Below are 16,602 nucleotides of genomic sequence, written 5' to 3'. Positions count from 1 at the left end.
AATATATTGTAGATGTAAATTTATAGACTTTTTAAATCTTCTTAAAAAGTTTTAAAGGTTTATCATAAATATATTTAATTGATTTTTAACTATTAAATATTAAAAAAAAAAGTCAAAATATGATTTTTATCTAAAGAAAAGACTTTTAATGAAGGGTAAAAAGTTCAAGCGATATTTCTAACGCCCTTCACACTTTAAATAGATTATAACATAATATATATATATATATATATATATATATATATATACAAGAGGTGCATGGCCCGTGTCAGCACAGATCCAACACTATAGACATCTTTTAGCACCAATATTCAATATTGATGAGATACAAACATAAATGTACATTGATTTAAAACGATAATTTTTTAAATAATAACTATTTGACGGTACTCGCTAAGGAGTGAAGTTTTATAAGATAGTTTTTTTCCACATGATAAAAAGGTGTAATGTGTCGTGTAGTCGGGTTATTTTAATTGTTTGATGATAAAATTGAGACCTGCTACAAAATATAGAAAAGATGTAAAACTAATATTCATAGGATTATTTCATATAAAAACTGGAACAAAAGATACTTCAATTAACACAAAGTCTTGGATCATCTTCTCAAAGATAATTATGGTTGAAGCAGCTGCAACAAACATGTCATAAACACATATTTTTCTTGTTTTAATTAAATACTATTAATTTTCTAATACATAAATGACTTATAATAATTAATTAGGGGTGATATATTAAAATTACGGCGCAGCTCTTGAAGCAGCCATGTCGAAACCAATGTTTTAATTAAATAATATGAATATTTTAATACATAAATGACTAATAATAATTAATTATGGGTGATACAGTAAAATCACGGTTGAAGGAGGTCAACTTAATTTAATACATCAAGAGTTAATTTATCATTTTATGTCTATTTTTTTTTTTTAAATATGATTAAATTTTTACACTTAGATGACTCATAATAATTAATTATAAGCGATATTTAGCAAAATTATGGTTGAAGCAGCTGCAGCAGACATGTCATCTATTTTTTAAATTAAATATTATTAATTTTTTAATACATAAATGACTTATAATGATTAGTTAGGGATGATATAGTAAAATCACGGTTAAAGCAGCTGAAACAATCGTCATAAATATCTATTTTTAATTAAATTTTATTAATTCTAATATATAAATGACTTATAATAATTAGTTAGGAGTAATATAGTAAAAAAATTATTAATGCTAATATGTAAATGACTTATAATAATTAATTTAGGGTAATATAGTAAATCACAGAGCAATTAGGGATAATATAGACAGACATTTCATCTATTTTTAATTAAATATAATTAATTTTTTAATACATAAATAACTTATAATAATTAATTAGGGATGATATAGTGAAATCATGGTTAAAGCAGCTGAAATAAATGTCATAAAAATATATATTTTTAATTAAATATTATTAAATCTAATATATAAATGACTTATAATAATTAATTAGGGGTAATATTATAAAAAAACATTATTAATTTCTAATATATAAATGGCTTATAGTAATTAATTAGGGGTAATATAATAAATCACCGAGCAATTAGGTTAATATAGTACATGACAAAGTAGCTGATTTTTTTAATTAAATATTATTAATTTTTAATATATAAATAACTTATAATAATTAATTAGGGATGATACAGTAAAATTACGGTTAAAGATGTTGAAACAAACATCATAAACTTCTATTTTTTAATTAAATATTATTAATTCTAATATATAAATGACTTATAATAATTAATTAAGAGTACTATAGTAAAAAAATATTATTATTAATTCTAATATATAAATGATTTATAATAATTAATTAGGGATGCTATAATAAATCACGGAGCAATTAAGGGTAATATAGGCCGACATGCCATCCATTCTTTTAATTAAATATTATTAATTTTTAATACATAAATAACTTATAATAATTAATTAGGGTTGATATAGTAAAATCACGGTTAAATAAGCTGAAACAAACGTCATAAATATCTATTTTTTAATTAAATATTATTAATTCTAATATGTAAATAACCTATAATAATTATTTAGGGATAATATAATAAAAAAATATTATTAATTCTAATATATAAATGACTTATAATAATTAATTAGGGGTAATATAATAAATTACGGAGCAATTAGTGGTAATATAGACGAAGCACTGGTCGAAACCATAGACAGACATGTTATATGTTTTTTTAATTAAATATTATTAAATTTTTAATACATAAATAATTTATAATAATTAACTAGGGATGATATAGTAAAATCACGGTTAATGCAGCTGAAACAAATATCATAAATATCTATTTTTTAATTAAATAATATTAATTGTAATATATAAATGACTTATAATAATTAATTAGGGGTACTATAATAAAAAAAATATTATTAATTTTAATATATAAATGACTTATAATAATTAATTAGGGGTGATATAATAAATCACGGAGCAATTAGGGGTAATATAGTAAATGATGAAGCAACTGATTTTTTAATTAAATATTATTAATTTTTTAATACATAAATGACTTTTAATAATTAATTAGGGATGATATAGTAAAATCACGATTAAAATAGCTGAAACAAACGTTATAAATATTTATTTTTTAATTAAATATTATTAATTCTAATATATAAATGACTTATAATAGTTAATTAGGGGTAATATAGTAAATCATGGAGCAATTAGGGGTAATATAGTAAATGATGAAGCAACTGATTTTTTTAATTAAATATTATTAATTTTTTAGTGCATAAATGACTTATAATAATTAATCAGGGATGATATAGTAAAATCACGGCTAAAGCATCTGAAATAAACGTCATAAATATCTATTTTTTAAATTAAATATTATTAATTCTAATATATAAATGACTTATAATAATTAATTAGGGTAATATTGTAAAAAAAAATATTATTAATTTTAATATATAAATGACTTATAATAATTAATTAGGGGTGATATAATAAATCACGAAGCAATTAGGGGTAATATAGGCAGACATGGCATCTATTTTTTTAATTAAATATTATTAATTTTTTAATACATAAATGACATATAATAATTAATTAAGAATGATATAGTAAAATCACGATTAAAGGAGCTGAAACAAACGTTATAAATATTTTTTTAATTAAATATTATTAATTTTAATATATAAATGACTTATAATAATTAATTAATTCTAATATATAAATTTCTTATAATAATTAATTAGGGGTAATATAATAAATTACGGGGCAATTAGAGGTAATATAGGTAGACATGTCATCTAATTTTTTAATTAAATATTATTAATTTTTTAATACATAAATGACTTATAATAATTAATTGGGGATGATAAAGTAAAATCACAGTTAAAGCAGCTGAAACAAAAGTCATAAATGTCTATTTTTTAATTAAATATCATTAATTATAATATATAAATGACTTACAATAATTAATTAGGGATAATATAATAAAAAAATATTATTAATTCTAATATTTAAATGAATTATAATAATTAATTAGGAGTAATATAGTAAATTCTGAAATAATTTGGGATAGTATAGCAATTGATGAAGCACTGGTCGAAATTAGTGTTTCTATTATATAGAAAAGAAATATATATATATATAGTTTGAAATTAAAATAATAACATTAAAAGAAAACGTACAATAGTTTTTTTAAAACTTTAGTTGACATTTTATTTTTCCTTTTTACTTAAAGGAATTAAAATCATAACATTAAAAGAAAACGTATAATGGTTTTTCTAAAACTTTAGGTGAGATTTTATTTTTCTTTTTTACTTAAAGTCTTCTACTATTAAATCTTTTCTTATTCTCTTTATTATATATTTTAGGATCTTTTTTCTACCAAATATTTCAAGACTCTTTTTTTACATGTAGAAGGAAATAAAAAATTTACCAATATTAATTCTCTATATATTTTTCTTTTACCGTATAATTTAGGATTTCTTGACTTTAAAAAATAAAAATTTAATTAAATAATAAATTAAGGAAAATAGTGAAAAGATGATTTTGTCTATTGTATAGTGTTTTAATGAAGGATAAAAAATTCAAATCACTTTTTAACGGGCTTCACACTTTTAATATATTATAGATTAAGTCACAAAATGATGAGATTTGTTTGGTGGTAACACATATTTTACCAGAATACTAAGTAATTAAGATATGAATATTAAATAATTAAAGTTATTTATTTTTCAATATTTGAATATATAAATTTATTTAAATAGGTTGGCACGGGCCCAATATATATTATTTTTTAGTCTCAATTTATGTGACATAAATAAAATATAGATAATCAATCATATCTTTAGTATGCTTTGAATATTCTAAATTGTTAACTATCGTAATTTATAATATTTTTTATGTAATTTTTAAATAATACATGTTACTCTCCTTATTCAAACTTTTGTAGCATCGATAGCCAATTATACTTTAAAAATAATTTAACTTTTAAAATTATTGAGATTTATAATCTTTTTTAATTTCAAATTAAGTAGCACTGATATAATTTCTATAGTCAACCAAATATTTATATCCTTACAATTTTTAAAATTATTAATTATTATGATTTGTAGTATCTTTTTGAGTATTTTTTAAAAATATATAAAAAAAAAATTAAAAAAATAATTTAAATTGTCAACAATTGTAATTTGTAATGTTTTTTATATGATTTTCAAAAAATATATGTTACTCTCCTTGTCCTAACTTTTGTGGCGTTGATATTCAATTATATTTCATAGGGGATCTTGGTCCTTTATTTATAGTTCTTGCATTAACCGGTCTGGAATTAGGTGTAGCTATATCACAAGCTCATGTTTCTACGATCTTAATCTGTATTTACTTGAATGATACTATAAATCTTCATCAAAGTGCTTATTTTTTTATAATTGAACAAAAGTCAATCAAATATTTTATATGTCTTAAATTTGTTAATTATTATGATCTATAGCACTTTTATGTATTTTTTAAAATATATAATAATTTTTTTTTAGATATTTTAATTTGTTAAATATTGTAATTTATAATAAGTTTTATGTAAATTTTAAATAATATATGTTACACTCCTTGTTTAAAATTTTGTACTATTGATAGTCAATTATATTTTATAAATAATTTAAGTTTTTAATTACTGTGATCTATGGTATTTTTTCTTCTATTCCAATTTAAGTAGCAATGATATAATTTTGAAAGTCAGTCAAATATTTATATGTTTTTAATTTTTAATTTATTAATTATTGTGATTTACAAGTTTTTTTTAAAAAAAATATATAACAAATTAAAAAAATTAAGACAAACAAATTAAAATAGATGAAAAAATGAAGGCAAAGGAAAGGACCAATGAAGATGTGCCAAAGAAAGTAAATTGACTCTAAACTTTCTAGTTGCTAATTATTGTGATGTATAGTATTTCTTACCTATTTTTGAAAAATATTTGGCAGATTAATATTTTTTTATATTATTAGTTTTTTAAAACTTAGATGATTTTATAATAATTTTTTAACATTATTTTTTAATACTTAGATGACTCATAATGAGTAATTAGAGGTGATATAGTAAAATTATGTCGAACCAACTGAAGCAGACATGTAAAAAATGTTTGTTTTATTTTTATATTAAATATTATTAATTTTTAATACGTAAATGGCTTATAATAATTAATTAGAGGTGATACATTAAAATTACGATTGAAACAGCTAAAAAAAATTCTCGAATAATAATAAATGGAACTTTGAGGAATTTAGTAGTCATTTTGAAAACTATTCTTTTATTAAATATTATTAATATTATAATACTTAAATGAAATAATTTATAATAATTAATTAGGAGTGATATAGTAAAATTACGCTTGAAGCAGCTGAAGCAGCCAGGCCGACTCTAAAATGGTCAAGATTGCCGCTTCTATTATAGAGTAAAATTTAATAAAAAAAATTAAATTAATTTACTATAAACATTATATGACTGTTGATGATAGTGATGGCTAGCGATAGTGATTGTGGGTGTCGATTGAAGATATATTGGCAAATAGTGGTGTTAAGGGTGTAGCTATTGGTGATGATAGTTGTGAGAGTAGTGATTGATGGTTACTCCTTGTCACAATGACTGATAGTTGTGGTGGATGATAGTAATAGCTTATAGTGATGGTGAATGATGACGATAGTTTATATAATATATAGTGCTGATTGGTGATTATATAATGATGAATAATGATTGTGATCGATGATATATAGTTTAAAGGGGACAATAATTTTTTTTTTTTTTGAGGTAAATTTCTGCAATGTCGTTATTACCAATTTACTTGATTCTTTTTTCTTTTCCAATTATGCATGTCACGACCAAAAGAAGGAACTATTTTAACAAGAAAAGAAAATGTTATCAAACTGTCAACACGTATAGATGAAATTTAGAAAAGATAAAATGTACGCAAATTTTTGTTCTTATTTTGCTAAAGATGGAGAATTTTCTAAAGACGCTAAATTTTCCTTCATTTCCTTGCACTTTTCTAGAGCAGAATAAATAATGTAAAAGTTACGCAAATCTCAATTCTTTTGATGTTAATTACTTCCTATTCCAACGTCTTTTAAAATTCTAAAAAATTCAACAAGAATACATCACATTCTTTGAGATATATCACTTAAAATTTATGTAAGTATTTAAAACTAGGACGTCAACGCCTGTTTGCCGTCCTCCTTCATTTCCTTCCACTTTTTTTTCTTATTTTCTTTGTCATTCTAATAATGCAGGAAATTTTTTTGACTCAAATTAAAAAATTGTCCATGTTTTCACACTGGCCACTCTGTTTTTTTTTTTTTTTTTTTCCTTTTAAATCGACCCTTTGTTGCCCTTCTTTTTCTAACCAAGAAATTCACCTTCTAAACTCGAGATGATTTAAGTTTTTTCTTTTGGTTATGGTGGATAAGAAATAGCATTTCTACATTACCCCCCTGTGACAAGAATGCTATCTTCATTATTAAAGTAATCCATAAGAAACATCCCAAAGGATCAAACTTTGTTTACCTACTACTTTGATATTTTTTTGTCACAAACTGACAGCAAACTTTTCATGATCTACAATACAAACCGAAGAGGATGTCAAGACATTACATTAATGAACAAAATTGATTAAACAAGCTCTCATCTTAGTACTATTGGGCTATAAATACTGCAGAATTAGTAGCTTTAACCTATACAGGACAAGTGAATTGGGGATTTGAAGGGAGTTGTGAAGTATTTAATCAGCAATTCGCTCGAATTTAAAACTCCCTTCATCCAATATAGCCATTTGTTTTCTCTTCTTTGATAATTTAGTAGTTTGAAACCCATTTTGCTCAGTACTAAACTGAGCAGCTGTGCGAGCGCGTAATTCCTCTAAGCTCTCACCTTCCTTGGCTCTCTCAAGAACCTGAGATGTAACATGCACCACAACATATTACTTGGTGATATTTAGGTAGTAGATATATACTATGAGAATTGCAAGATCACATACCAAATGGCGCCCATACAAGTGAGAATTGGATAGAGCTTCCATGGCATTCTTTGCCTCTTGTTTAGTGACGAACTCTACAAATGCAAATCCTCTATGGTTCCCAAACCTCATTGGCAGCCTTAAACTCTTAATCTGTAGGATGAATTTAATTTTGAGGTCAACGGAAAGGACATTGAAATAAGACGCTATGTGAAACATGATGAATGCAGGTCAAAAATAACATATATGTCAGACTTTCAAGTAACCATCATAATGTTTTTTTTTTTTCTAGCCCTAGCTTCTAGTGGCTAGATCATCTGCCAATTACCACGCATCATTTTGTCTATATCAACATTTTTCACACTAATAAATTTCATGACACATTCCACTACACCTGGAATTTTGAACAAAAGCATTACAAATCGGAGAGAATTCTACATGCCCACTTACATATGGATAAATGTCTCTCATATGGACTCAATGGAAATGCACAGGATATAATGCATCCTCGTGCCCACAGACATACTTATCCTCAATTAACTTCTAGCTTTGCCACTTCCAACACAGGAAAACCTAGTATTATTTTCTACTACTTAGTATCACCCTACATTAACAACACTTAAGAGGAAGTACCTGCCCAAATGGACTGAATAGTTGCCTGAGATCCTTTTCAGTTGCCTCAAAAGCAACATTCCTAACAAGCAACTTAGTCGAACTCTTATCATTCTCAGCTTTCTTTGGTAGTTGATCATCCTTCTTAGTGTGGCAAAGTTGCATTATAAGTGCATGCCCATCCAAAACAGTTCCCTGAATGACAAGAAGAGGGGAAGATGAAACGCTATTTGTAGGAGCCCGAATGTATGGACAAAATGTTAAAACAAAAATCAGACTGATTACCTGCAAATCCTTACAAACATTGATTGCTGTATCAGCAGAATCAAACTCAATGAATCCAAAACCCATCGAGACAGTTTTTCCATTCTTTACATGCTTTTTCACCTTCACAGAATAATATTAACAGGTGTTGGAGGAAGACTAGTTATTTTTTCATGTAGCACGAAGGAAATACTATGCTAAATACTTGGCGTCTCAGCATAAAAAAGAGCCACAAGAACTTACCCTCACACTTAATATTCGCCCATCCTTTATGTGATCAGTGAAATGTTTCTTTAAACTCTCATCTGATGTCTTGAAATTTAGGTTCTTGACATACAGTGATCGTGACTGGAAAGGTGACAACAAGAATATCAATTGGTTAATGAAACAAGAAACAAACCTGAGAAATCAAGGCAGTTATAAGAACAAACAAAGAAGTAACAAGGAATTTCTATAACTGCAATGTTCTTCACTATATACTTATTTCCAATAACTGAATTCTTTTGGTTTTTGGTACAGGTAGCATGATTTTTTGGCAATAGTGGAGCAGCTGAACCAGCATGTCATGTGACCATGTGTATTCAATAGTCTGCTGCTACCAAGAGTACAGTTCAACAACAACAACAACAACAACAAGAGTACAGTTCATATTTGAGAATTATTTATTTCTGATTTTCTGGGGACCTATCATATGCAGGCCACAGTTAATTTCCAGCAAACTAAAAACTTGAATAAATATGTAGACTTAAGTTTGAGTCTTACATACTAGTAGAAATTCTCAAAAAAGTCTTACATACTACTAGAGGAAACAGATTCTCTAATCGATTTGATAGGCTGTCTGTAAATTTGATTTTTGCATAGCCGGGTTTCTTCATTTCTCTGAAAATGTGACTTTATATATACCAGTACGTTACCAGTATCAATCAAATGTAAGAGTTCGTTTAAGAATTTGTAATATCTTCCACATTCTGTGTTCAATAAAAGCAAAACCACTTAAATTTGTAATATCTTCCACATTTTTGTGTTCGACAAAAACAAAAAGTACGCCTCAACCTCATGCTAGTTGGGTCAGTTGTATGAGTCCTCAACACATGCTAGATGCCACTCCTCATTTTGTGTAATATCTTCCACATTTTGTGTTCAACAAAAACAAAACCACTTAAATTTGTAATATCTTCCACATTTTTGTGTTCGACAAAAACAAAAAGTACGCCTCAATCTCATGCTAGTTGGGTCAGTTGTATGAGTCCTCAACACATGCTAGATGCCACTCCACTCAAGCTCGTCTCTCTACGATTTTGATCTGGTTTCTCTAGCACTAGAGATTCTTTACATTTTCTACTAGCATCTGTATCGAAACTAAAAGACTCCTAACAAACATTGAACCTAAAGTAAATGTACCAACATGACAGACTCCTAAAATGGCATTCATAAAGTGAAACTTTGTGTCATATGGTGGGACACATGTCAGGGCGACAGAAGTGCATATAATAATAGACTATTGATCAAATGGAAGTGCCAACCTCAACAAAGCTTCATTTGCGGTTGCTGGCAAATGGAGACGAACAGAAAAATAATCCACAAGCAAAGATTGACGAGGACAAACTTAGCTAGGTATTAGTCTATACAATACAGGTAGATATAAACAGCTCGCAAGTAGACTCATACAACAGTAGGGACTTAGCACCAAAGTACATTCTATATAAAGATGGGAAACATGGGTTTTACAGTTTATATACCTCCACTCTATCAGGATCAACATCTGGATCTGCTATTCCTTCCACTTGTTGCTCCAGGAGCACTCTCTTTACATCATCTTCACCAACAATAAAATCATTTTTGGAATCACTCGTTTGATCAAGAATATTCCCAGGAGCCCACTCCAAATAAAGGGGAGTGTCTCTGCATCAGGACAAAGGGACAAAATTTACTTCATAATTCCAAACTTTCAAGACTGAATCAAAATATATTGCATATGAGATGCAGCAAAACTGATATATGCTAGAAAGAACAAAGCAAGCTAGGAGAAACCTCAATCTTGCAAAATAAAAAATTGGAAGGTTTCTCAATTCTCTAAAGCAAAGTAAAAAAAAATGGAATTCCCTTCTCTTTCCATGGCTTCCCTCTAATTTTGAGTCTTCTCTCACTAACAGGATCCGAGGTAACATAAAATGCACCTTGTTTCGAGAATACGGGGCGACATCACTAATCATTGACAAGGAATTATTGGAGTAGGAGTGAGAGGAAGGCGCAAAGTTTAGATTGGGGGAGAGTCCGCTTAATGCATTTGAACAAAGGTGGAGGAAGAAATAACCAAAGTATATGGAAAAAAAAGGTGAACAAAAATTAAGTGGTGAGTGCACTAGCAAAGTTACTCAACTTCAAAGTATATGGAGTAAGTGGTGTTATTTCAACACCCAACACACATCTGGTAGTTACTCAACTTCAAAAAGGCCCTTTGGGGGTTGGGTGTAATAGGGCACTAGCAAAGTTAAAAAGTATAGATGAATATTCACAATAAGTTGAGGAGAGTATTTATGTGTTATCCCAATTCTAAAGCTATTCCAATCTTGCTTAGTTATCAGTCATGACATGAAATTGTCTTTACATATACAGCTACTTGTTCAACTACAAAAATCACCGCGGTATCAAAAGCAAGAAACGGATATATACACTTACTTGTAACGTTTGTATGCTAGGCCCCGAAAAGCTGTGCGTGCTTCTGCCGGTTCTAGGAAGACAACCTGATTGTAATAATCACAGAAGCAGCAAACAATCTTGTTATTTCCAACTAATTCATGTCTATTTACACAAACAGAAACTTGGTCTATTAGTATCAAATCAGAAATATTTGCAGGTAGTGATTTTGAAGGAAAGGAGTGACTATCACCCTATTGTAGGGAAAAGTCACAAAGCACATAAAGAACAATTATAGTTACAAGAAAAGTCATTTCAAACCAAAGGCTTCAAAGATAAAAGCACAAACCAAAGCTAAGGTTTGGGTGGGAGGAAGAATAATCTTATCCAGACTCCCGAACTTCCCAAACATATTCGCAAGTTCACCTTCTGACGAACCATAGGGCAAGTTCTTAACTAGAATAACGTGATTGCTTCGTTTCACTCCATCAGTTTTTCCAGCAGCGTAGTCTTCCAGTGAAGCAATATTAACCCCAGCTTTTGCAAGAGCCTTTTTCGTCTCTGCTATCACTTGAGTCTCACCCAATGCTATACGTACGGCAAGATCATCAGCTTCTCTATCAAGAAGAACACTTTTACTAACACCAAATTTTCTTGCAATATTCTCGACAACCTAAAAAATTTCAAAGAACAGAAGGAGCTCATTTTTACTTTCAAGAACAGGTCCAAACGCTGACACAGTAGAATGCATACTCAACCCAAACGGGCAGTAATTAAAGATCCTGAAGCATTTCAAAAACTGATTATACAAGTTAGGATAGCTACAAAGATTTGAACAACCAAATCATCTTACAAGAAGCATAATATAGGAACAAAAATAACTCAAATCAGATCAAATGTAAAAAAAGATAAACCCAGTCTATTACAGCAAGCATCAAGGGGCTGTAAAAGTTGATGTACAAAGCCACCCCCACCCCCACCCCCCGGAAGAAAAAATCCCAAAGTTAATTTGTACCATGTTTGGTTGGGATTGAGGAAATTTAAGCTTCACATAAAAATCCATATTAAATTGTACAATGTTCAGATGTTAGTTATCGTTTTCCTCATAAATAATCCATGTAGAGTTTATGCATAAATTTCTGTATTATTTTATGTGGCGCAGAATGTGGATAAGAATGTGTGTCTTAGCAAAACATAGATTAAAATTCTAAAATGACAGAACCAACCCTCATAATAGTAAGAAAAAGTATTCTAAATTATAACATTCGATAGTGTACATACGGTGTCTGGCCGCATGAAAAGAGTATTCCAAGATTGTGTATTTCCACTAGCTTCAGATGCCTTCTTTTCCTGTAGTCTCTGCTGCTTAAATGTTTTTGAAAATTGCTTGGTATTATCAACTGTCCTACAGAGTAATAAATGAACCAATCTTATAATAGCAAGGTAGATCCCACATTATTAAAAAGAAAAAGGAGAGCTTCTCTCGACATATATGCATAAGCAAACAATCTAATGGATATGAACATTGAAAAGCGTGGTAAAACAACACTTACTCTATCTTCTCTGGAGAAATTTTCTGCTTAGCTGGCATGACATGAAGTAATCGTCCTTGAAAAATTGAACTGTCCAGCTCCGCTAATGCCCTGGAAGAAACAATCAAAAAGCAATGCAAGGAAGCACTGGAACATGAAAAATAGACACATACATACGTATACAAGGGACTCAGAATTTATAACACGGATATCAGTGTGCTTCTTGCAGGTAAAAAGTGCAGTAGCTTAGAATTTGGATGCTGATTGACAGGTACCTAGCAGCAGATTCTGGTAATGCATAGAGAACATATGCAAATCCTTTGGACCGCTTTGTATCTTTGTCAACAACAATATGAACCTGTGAGACATTGCCAAATGCTCTAAAATGTTCTTCCAGCTCCTCTTCCCTGAGTCATAAAACCATTTGTTTGGCAAGAACATACATTAGGTTTGTTGAAGTCAACATATCGAGTTAACTAAATCACCCAGAAAAAAAAAGGATAAAGGAAAAAAGAAGAACAAAGATGTATTACGTCGTGGTGTAAGGAAGATTACGAACAAATAATCGTCCACTCTCCAGATCTTCTTCTTTTTCATCCATAACGCTTGATGAAGGGTCAGCAGGCTCAAGCGATTTATTGTTAGATCTGGTGAACCCATCAGTCAAAACTTCCTCTGTATCATCAGGTTTGAGGATATTACCAGTATTTGCATCTTCATTGCTCTTGCCACTTTCAGTGTCACTTTCATTATCACTACCATCGTCTTCACTACTTTTTGAGTCTGACCAATCTTTCCTCACTCTACTTTTGAAATAATCTGTATCGGTCATAACTTCATCATTATGGAAGCTGTCAGGTTTCTCAGAATTTTCATTAACTGACAGAGATTCCTCTTTTTTAATAACCTCATCTAACTCAGAGTTATCAGTAGCCAATTTTTCCCGGTTCGTCTCTTTTGCCTGGGATTGCTTATGGCCATCCTTTTTACTTTGAGCAAGAGATGGAGCTGCTAGTGTATCATTTGCCCACAACTTTGACTTACTCCGAGGCTGCATAACTTCAAGGAACTCTTGAAGCTGAGGATCCTCATCCTTACTCTCCTGTTTACTATTCTTTTTGTCCCCTTTTAAACCTGCAGACTTGGAACTTTTGTTTACTTTTGCATTCTCATCCTCATTTGTCAATTTCTCTTGTTTCTTCAAAGTGTGCCTGCTCCATGGACGAGGGATATTTGGATCCCCAATTTTCCTTGCAATCTGGCTATATGAAAATGAATTTATGTGTCATTCAAGCACAAGAACAAAACAACAATATAACCAGTGTAATCCCACAAGTGGGGTCTAGGGAAGATAGAGTGCATGCAGACCTTACCCCTACTTTGGGAGGTAGAGAGTTTCCAATAGACCCTCGGCTCAAGAAAAAGCATATGAAAGCAAATCGAAAAAATTAATGAAAAGTGAAGAAATCATGGCAAAGCATTTTGAAAAAGGAATAGCTACTACAATAAAATACTGTGGTAATTATAGTACAAGAGACAGTAGCTGGTAACAGAAATTGAAGGACAAGAAACTACCGGAGAAATACGACGACTACCATATGTGAGAACAAGCGAGACAATGCTCTACTTCTATCTAGCCTTCTACCCTAAGTTGTGTTCCTCCACAACCTCCTACCTAAGGTCGGATCCTCGGTAAGCTTTAACTGTGTCATATCTTCTCTAATCACCTCCGCTAATACTTCTTCAGCCTACCTCTACCTCTCCTGAAACTATCCCCAGTCAACCTCTCACCCCCGCACATATCATTCAAGCACATCACCAATATATAGCTACTCTCTAGAAAAATAATAATCCACAACCCATGAAAATAAAGATTCAAGTAATTCACAATGTAAATTAGAATAAAGCAATAAAGTTAACAGGACTTATATAAGGATACTTTCACTAGCTACTTGGAAAAATTATAAAGGCATCATCTTTTATACTCATGTGTCCCAGCTATTTTGGCGGTGCTTGACTTGACACGGAGTTTAAGAAAGAAATCTTTTTGGAGCTCGTGGTCTAACAAAAACCATGCCAGTTTTGAGGCTATAATAGAGTAAAATAAAAAATTAAAGTCAAAGTATTTCTAATTATTACAAAGATGTCATTTTTTTTGGACAACCAAAAAGGAAAGTATGTCACATAAAATAGGACAGGTGGAGTAATTTGAAATGTATATATCGACTAATTTCAAAATAATGGAATATGGAACAGAGATATGCTTTTTCGTCTTCTGCTAAATAGGTATACCACCCAAGCAGAACAGCATAGTAACTGAAGCAGAAAAACATACCTCACAAATAATACGACTATTATCCATGAAAGACTTGTCAAAATACTTGATAGCTTCCTCAGCCTCTTGCTCCGTTCGAAATCCTACAAATCCAAACTGCCTGCTCTTTCCATCTCTGCTTAAAGTGGCAATCAGTCGATGTCAAATGAATTTCAAATTCATGAACATACCCAAAAATCTCTACAGTATCAAATAGCAATTCGTGAATACCAGTCAAAAAATCAATTATTGGCTGAAACCACCGATGAAAAACTGAAAAACTGAAATGCTACTGTACATTAGTCATTAACAACAAGTTCTTTACTAATTGTGGTTAACTGTATGAATGCTCTCTAGCTGGCTCCCTCCATTTTGACCCGTATCAGTACAACAAACTATGGACTCAGGCACAGAGTTTGTCTACAGCTCACATTACTATTTAAAAAAAAAAAAAAGAAAAGGTAGAGCAGAGAGGAGAAGAGAAACTTAACGAAGTACGCATGAGCTTGGCGTCGGTGACTTCCCCTTTCTGAGAGAAGAATTCTCTGAGACGGTCCTCGGCTACATACTTTGGCAAATTCTTCACACAGAGACGAGACCTTCAATACAAAAATACACACTAAACATTTAACACTATCCAAGAACACCAAAAAGAAAAAAAGAAAAAAAATCTTTGCAATCAAAATCAAACAGAAACTCAAAAATCAGTTCTGAGTATCCTTTAAATTCAAACTTAAACCACGATAATCAATAATTCCTACAACCCCACCAAGAAAAAACTCAAATTTTTGCATTCCAAAACAACGAGATACACAAAACTCCATTCTGGGTATTACTCAAATTGAATAAATAAATAAATAAAACCAAAACAAACATTAATCCTTACAACCTGAACAGGAAAATTCAAGACTTTGCATTCACAAATCAACCAGAAACTCAAAACTCAGTTCTGGGTGTAATAAAAATTCAAACTTAAACCACAATAATCAATAATTCCTACAATCCACCAAGAAAAAAACTAAAATTTTCGCATTCCAAAAAAACTAGATACACAAAACTCCATTCTGGGTATTATTCAAATTGAATAAATAAACCAACCAAACATTAATCCTTACAAACCAGAACAAGAAAACTCAATTCATTGCATTTACAAATCAATCAGACACTCAAAAAAACTTAATTCTGGGAAATCATCAAATTCAAATTTAGTACAAAGAAAAAAAACAACAATTCTTACATTGTTGTGCTGCAGCTGCCAATATTCAGCGTAAAAAGCTAAAATATTTTTACAAATGGACGTTAATGTGCCTACAGTTTAGCTTCAAAGTAAGCTGAAAGAGAGAAAGAATGGGTTGGCGGTAGGGGTTTAAGCGATCCCGTGGTAGGAAAAACGGGTCGGGTCAATGTGGTAGTAGGGTTTTACATCATATCTAAATTCATTCATCTTTTTAATTATTTGTGATTTTCTTTTTGCATTTTATTAATATTATAAACCTATAAATTTATTATTTATGAAGTAGAAGGGTAGAAAATACTTAGTAATCAGGCAAATAATAATAATAATAATAATAGTAATATATTAAAAGTGTGAACGACCTAATAAATATTGTTTGAACTTTTTATCCTCCATTAAAAGTCTTTGTTTTAGATAAAATTATTTTTTCACTATTTTTTTCTAATATTTAAGAGTTAAAAATTAAAATATATTTATGATAAAACTTTTCCTTATTAGAAA

General features: G+C 29.7%; 1 protein-coding gene across 3 annotated transcripts; it reads right to left on the bottom strand.

Moving 5' to 3' along the window:
* Positions 1-7,031: 7,031 nt before the first annotated feature.
* On the bottom strand, positions 7,032-16,304 carry LOC107859712 (multiple RNA-binding domain-containing protein 1). 3 transcript variants are annotated; one of them, XM_016704799.2, is made up of 15 exons: positions 16,105-16,304; positions 15,359-15,466; positions 14,889-15,003; positions 13,087-13,811; positions 12,829-12,960; positions 12,575-12,664; positions 12,303-12,426; positions 11,371-11,694; positions 11,064-11,128; positions 10,124-10,286; positions 8,628-8,732; positions 8,406-8,507; positions 8,142-8,315; positions 7,530-7,661; positions 7,032-7,445 (listed from the first exon to the last, which is right to left on the bottom strand). In XM_016704799.2, coding segments are annotated over exons 1-15 (2,532 nt in total). In that variant the 5' UTR covers positions 16,107-16,304; the 3' UTR covers positions 7,032-7,274. The 3 variants fall into 3 exon arrangements, with proteins under 3 accessions (XP_016560285.1, XP_016560286.1, XP_047263082.1); XM_016704800.2 differs by having other exon boundaries at positions 11,479-11,694; positions 16,105-16,283; XM_047407126.1 differs by lacking the exon at positions 16,105-16,304 and having other exon boundaries at positions 13,087-13,815; positions 15,359-15,373.
* Positions 16,305-16,602: the final 298 nt, after the last annotated feature.

Source organism: Capsicum annuum, chromosome 2 (genome assembly GCF_002878395.1).
Source record: "Capsicum annuum cultivar UCD-10X-F1 chromosome 2, UCD10Xv1.1, whole genome shotgun sequence".
In the NCBI taxonomy this organism is placed as follows: domain Eukaryota; kingdom Viridiplantae; phylum Streptophyta; class Magnoliopsida; order Solanales; family Solanaceae; genus Capsicum; species Capsicum annuum.
The sequence above is the reverse complement of the archived record's forward strand: the minus strand, read 5'-3'. Positions and strand labels throughout refer to the sequence as shown.

Excerpts from the sequence above, each read along its gene's own strand:
- LOC107859712 (XM_016704799.2), bottom strand. Across the intron at positions 12,665-12,828 it reads TTACCAGAATCTGCTGCTAG|GGCATTAGCGGAGCTGGACA; the intron begins GTACCTGTCAAT and ends TGTTTCTTCCAG. Across the intron at positions 7,446-7,529 it reads ACTTGTATGGGCGCCATTTG|GTTCTTGAGAGAGCCAAGGA; the intron begins GTATGTGATCTT and ends GTTACATCTCAG.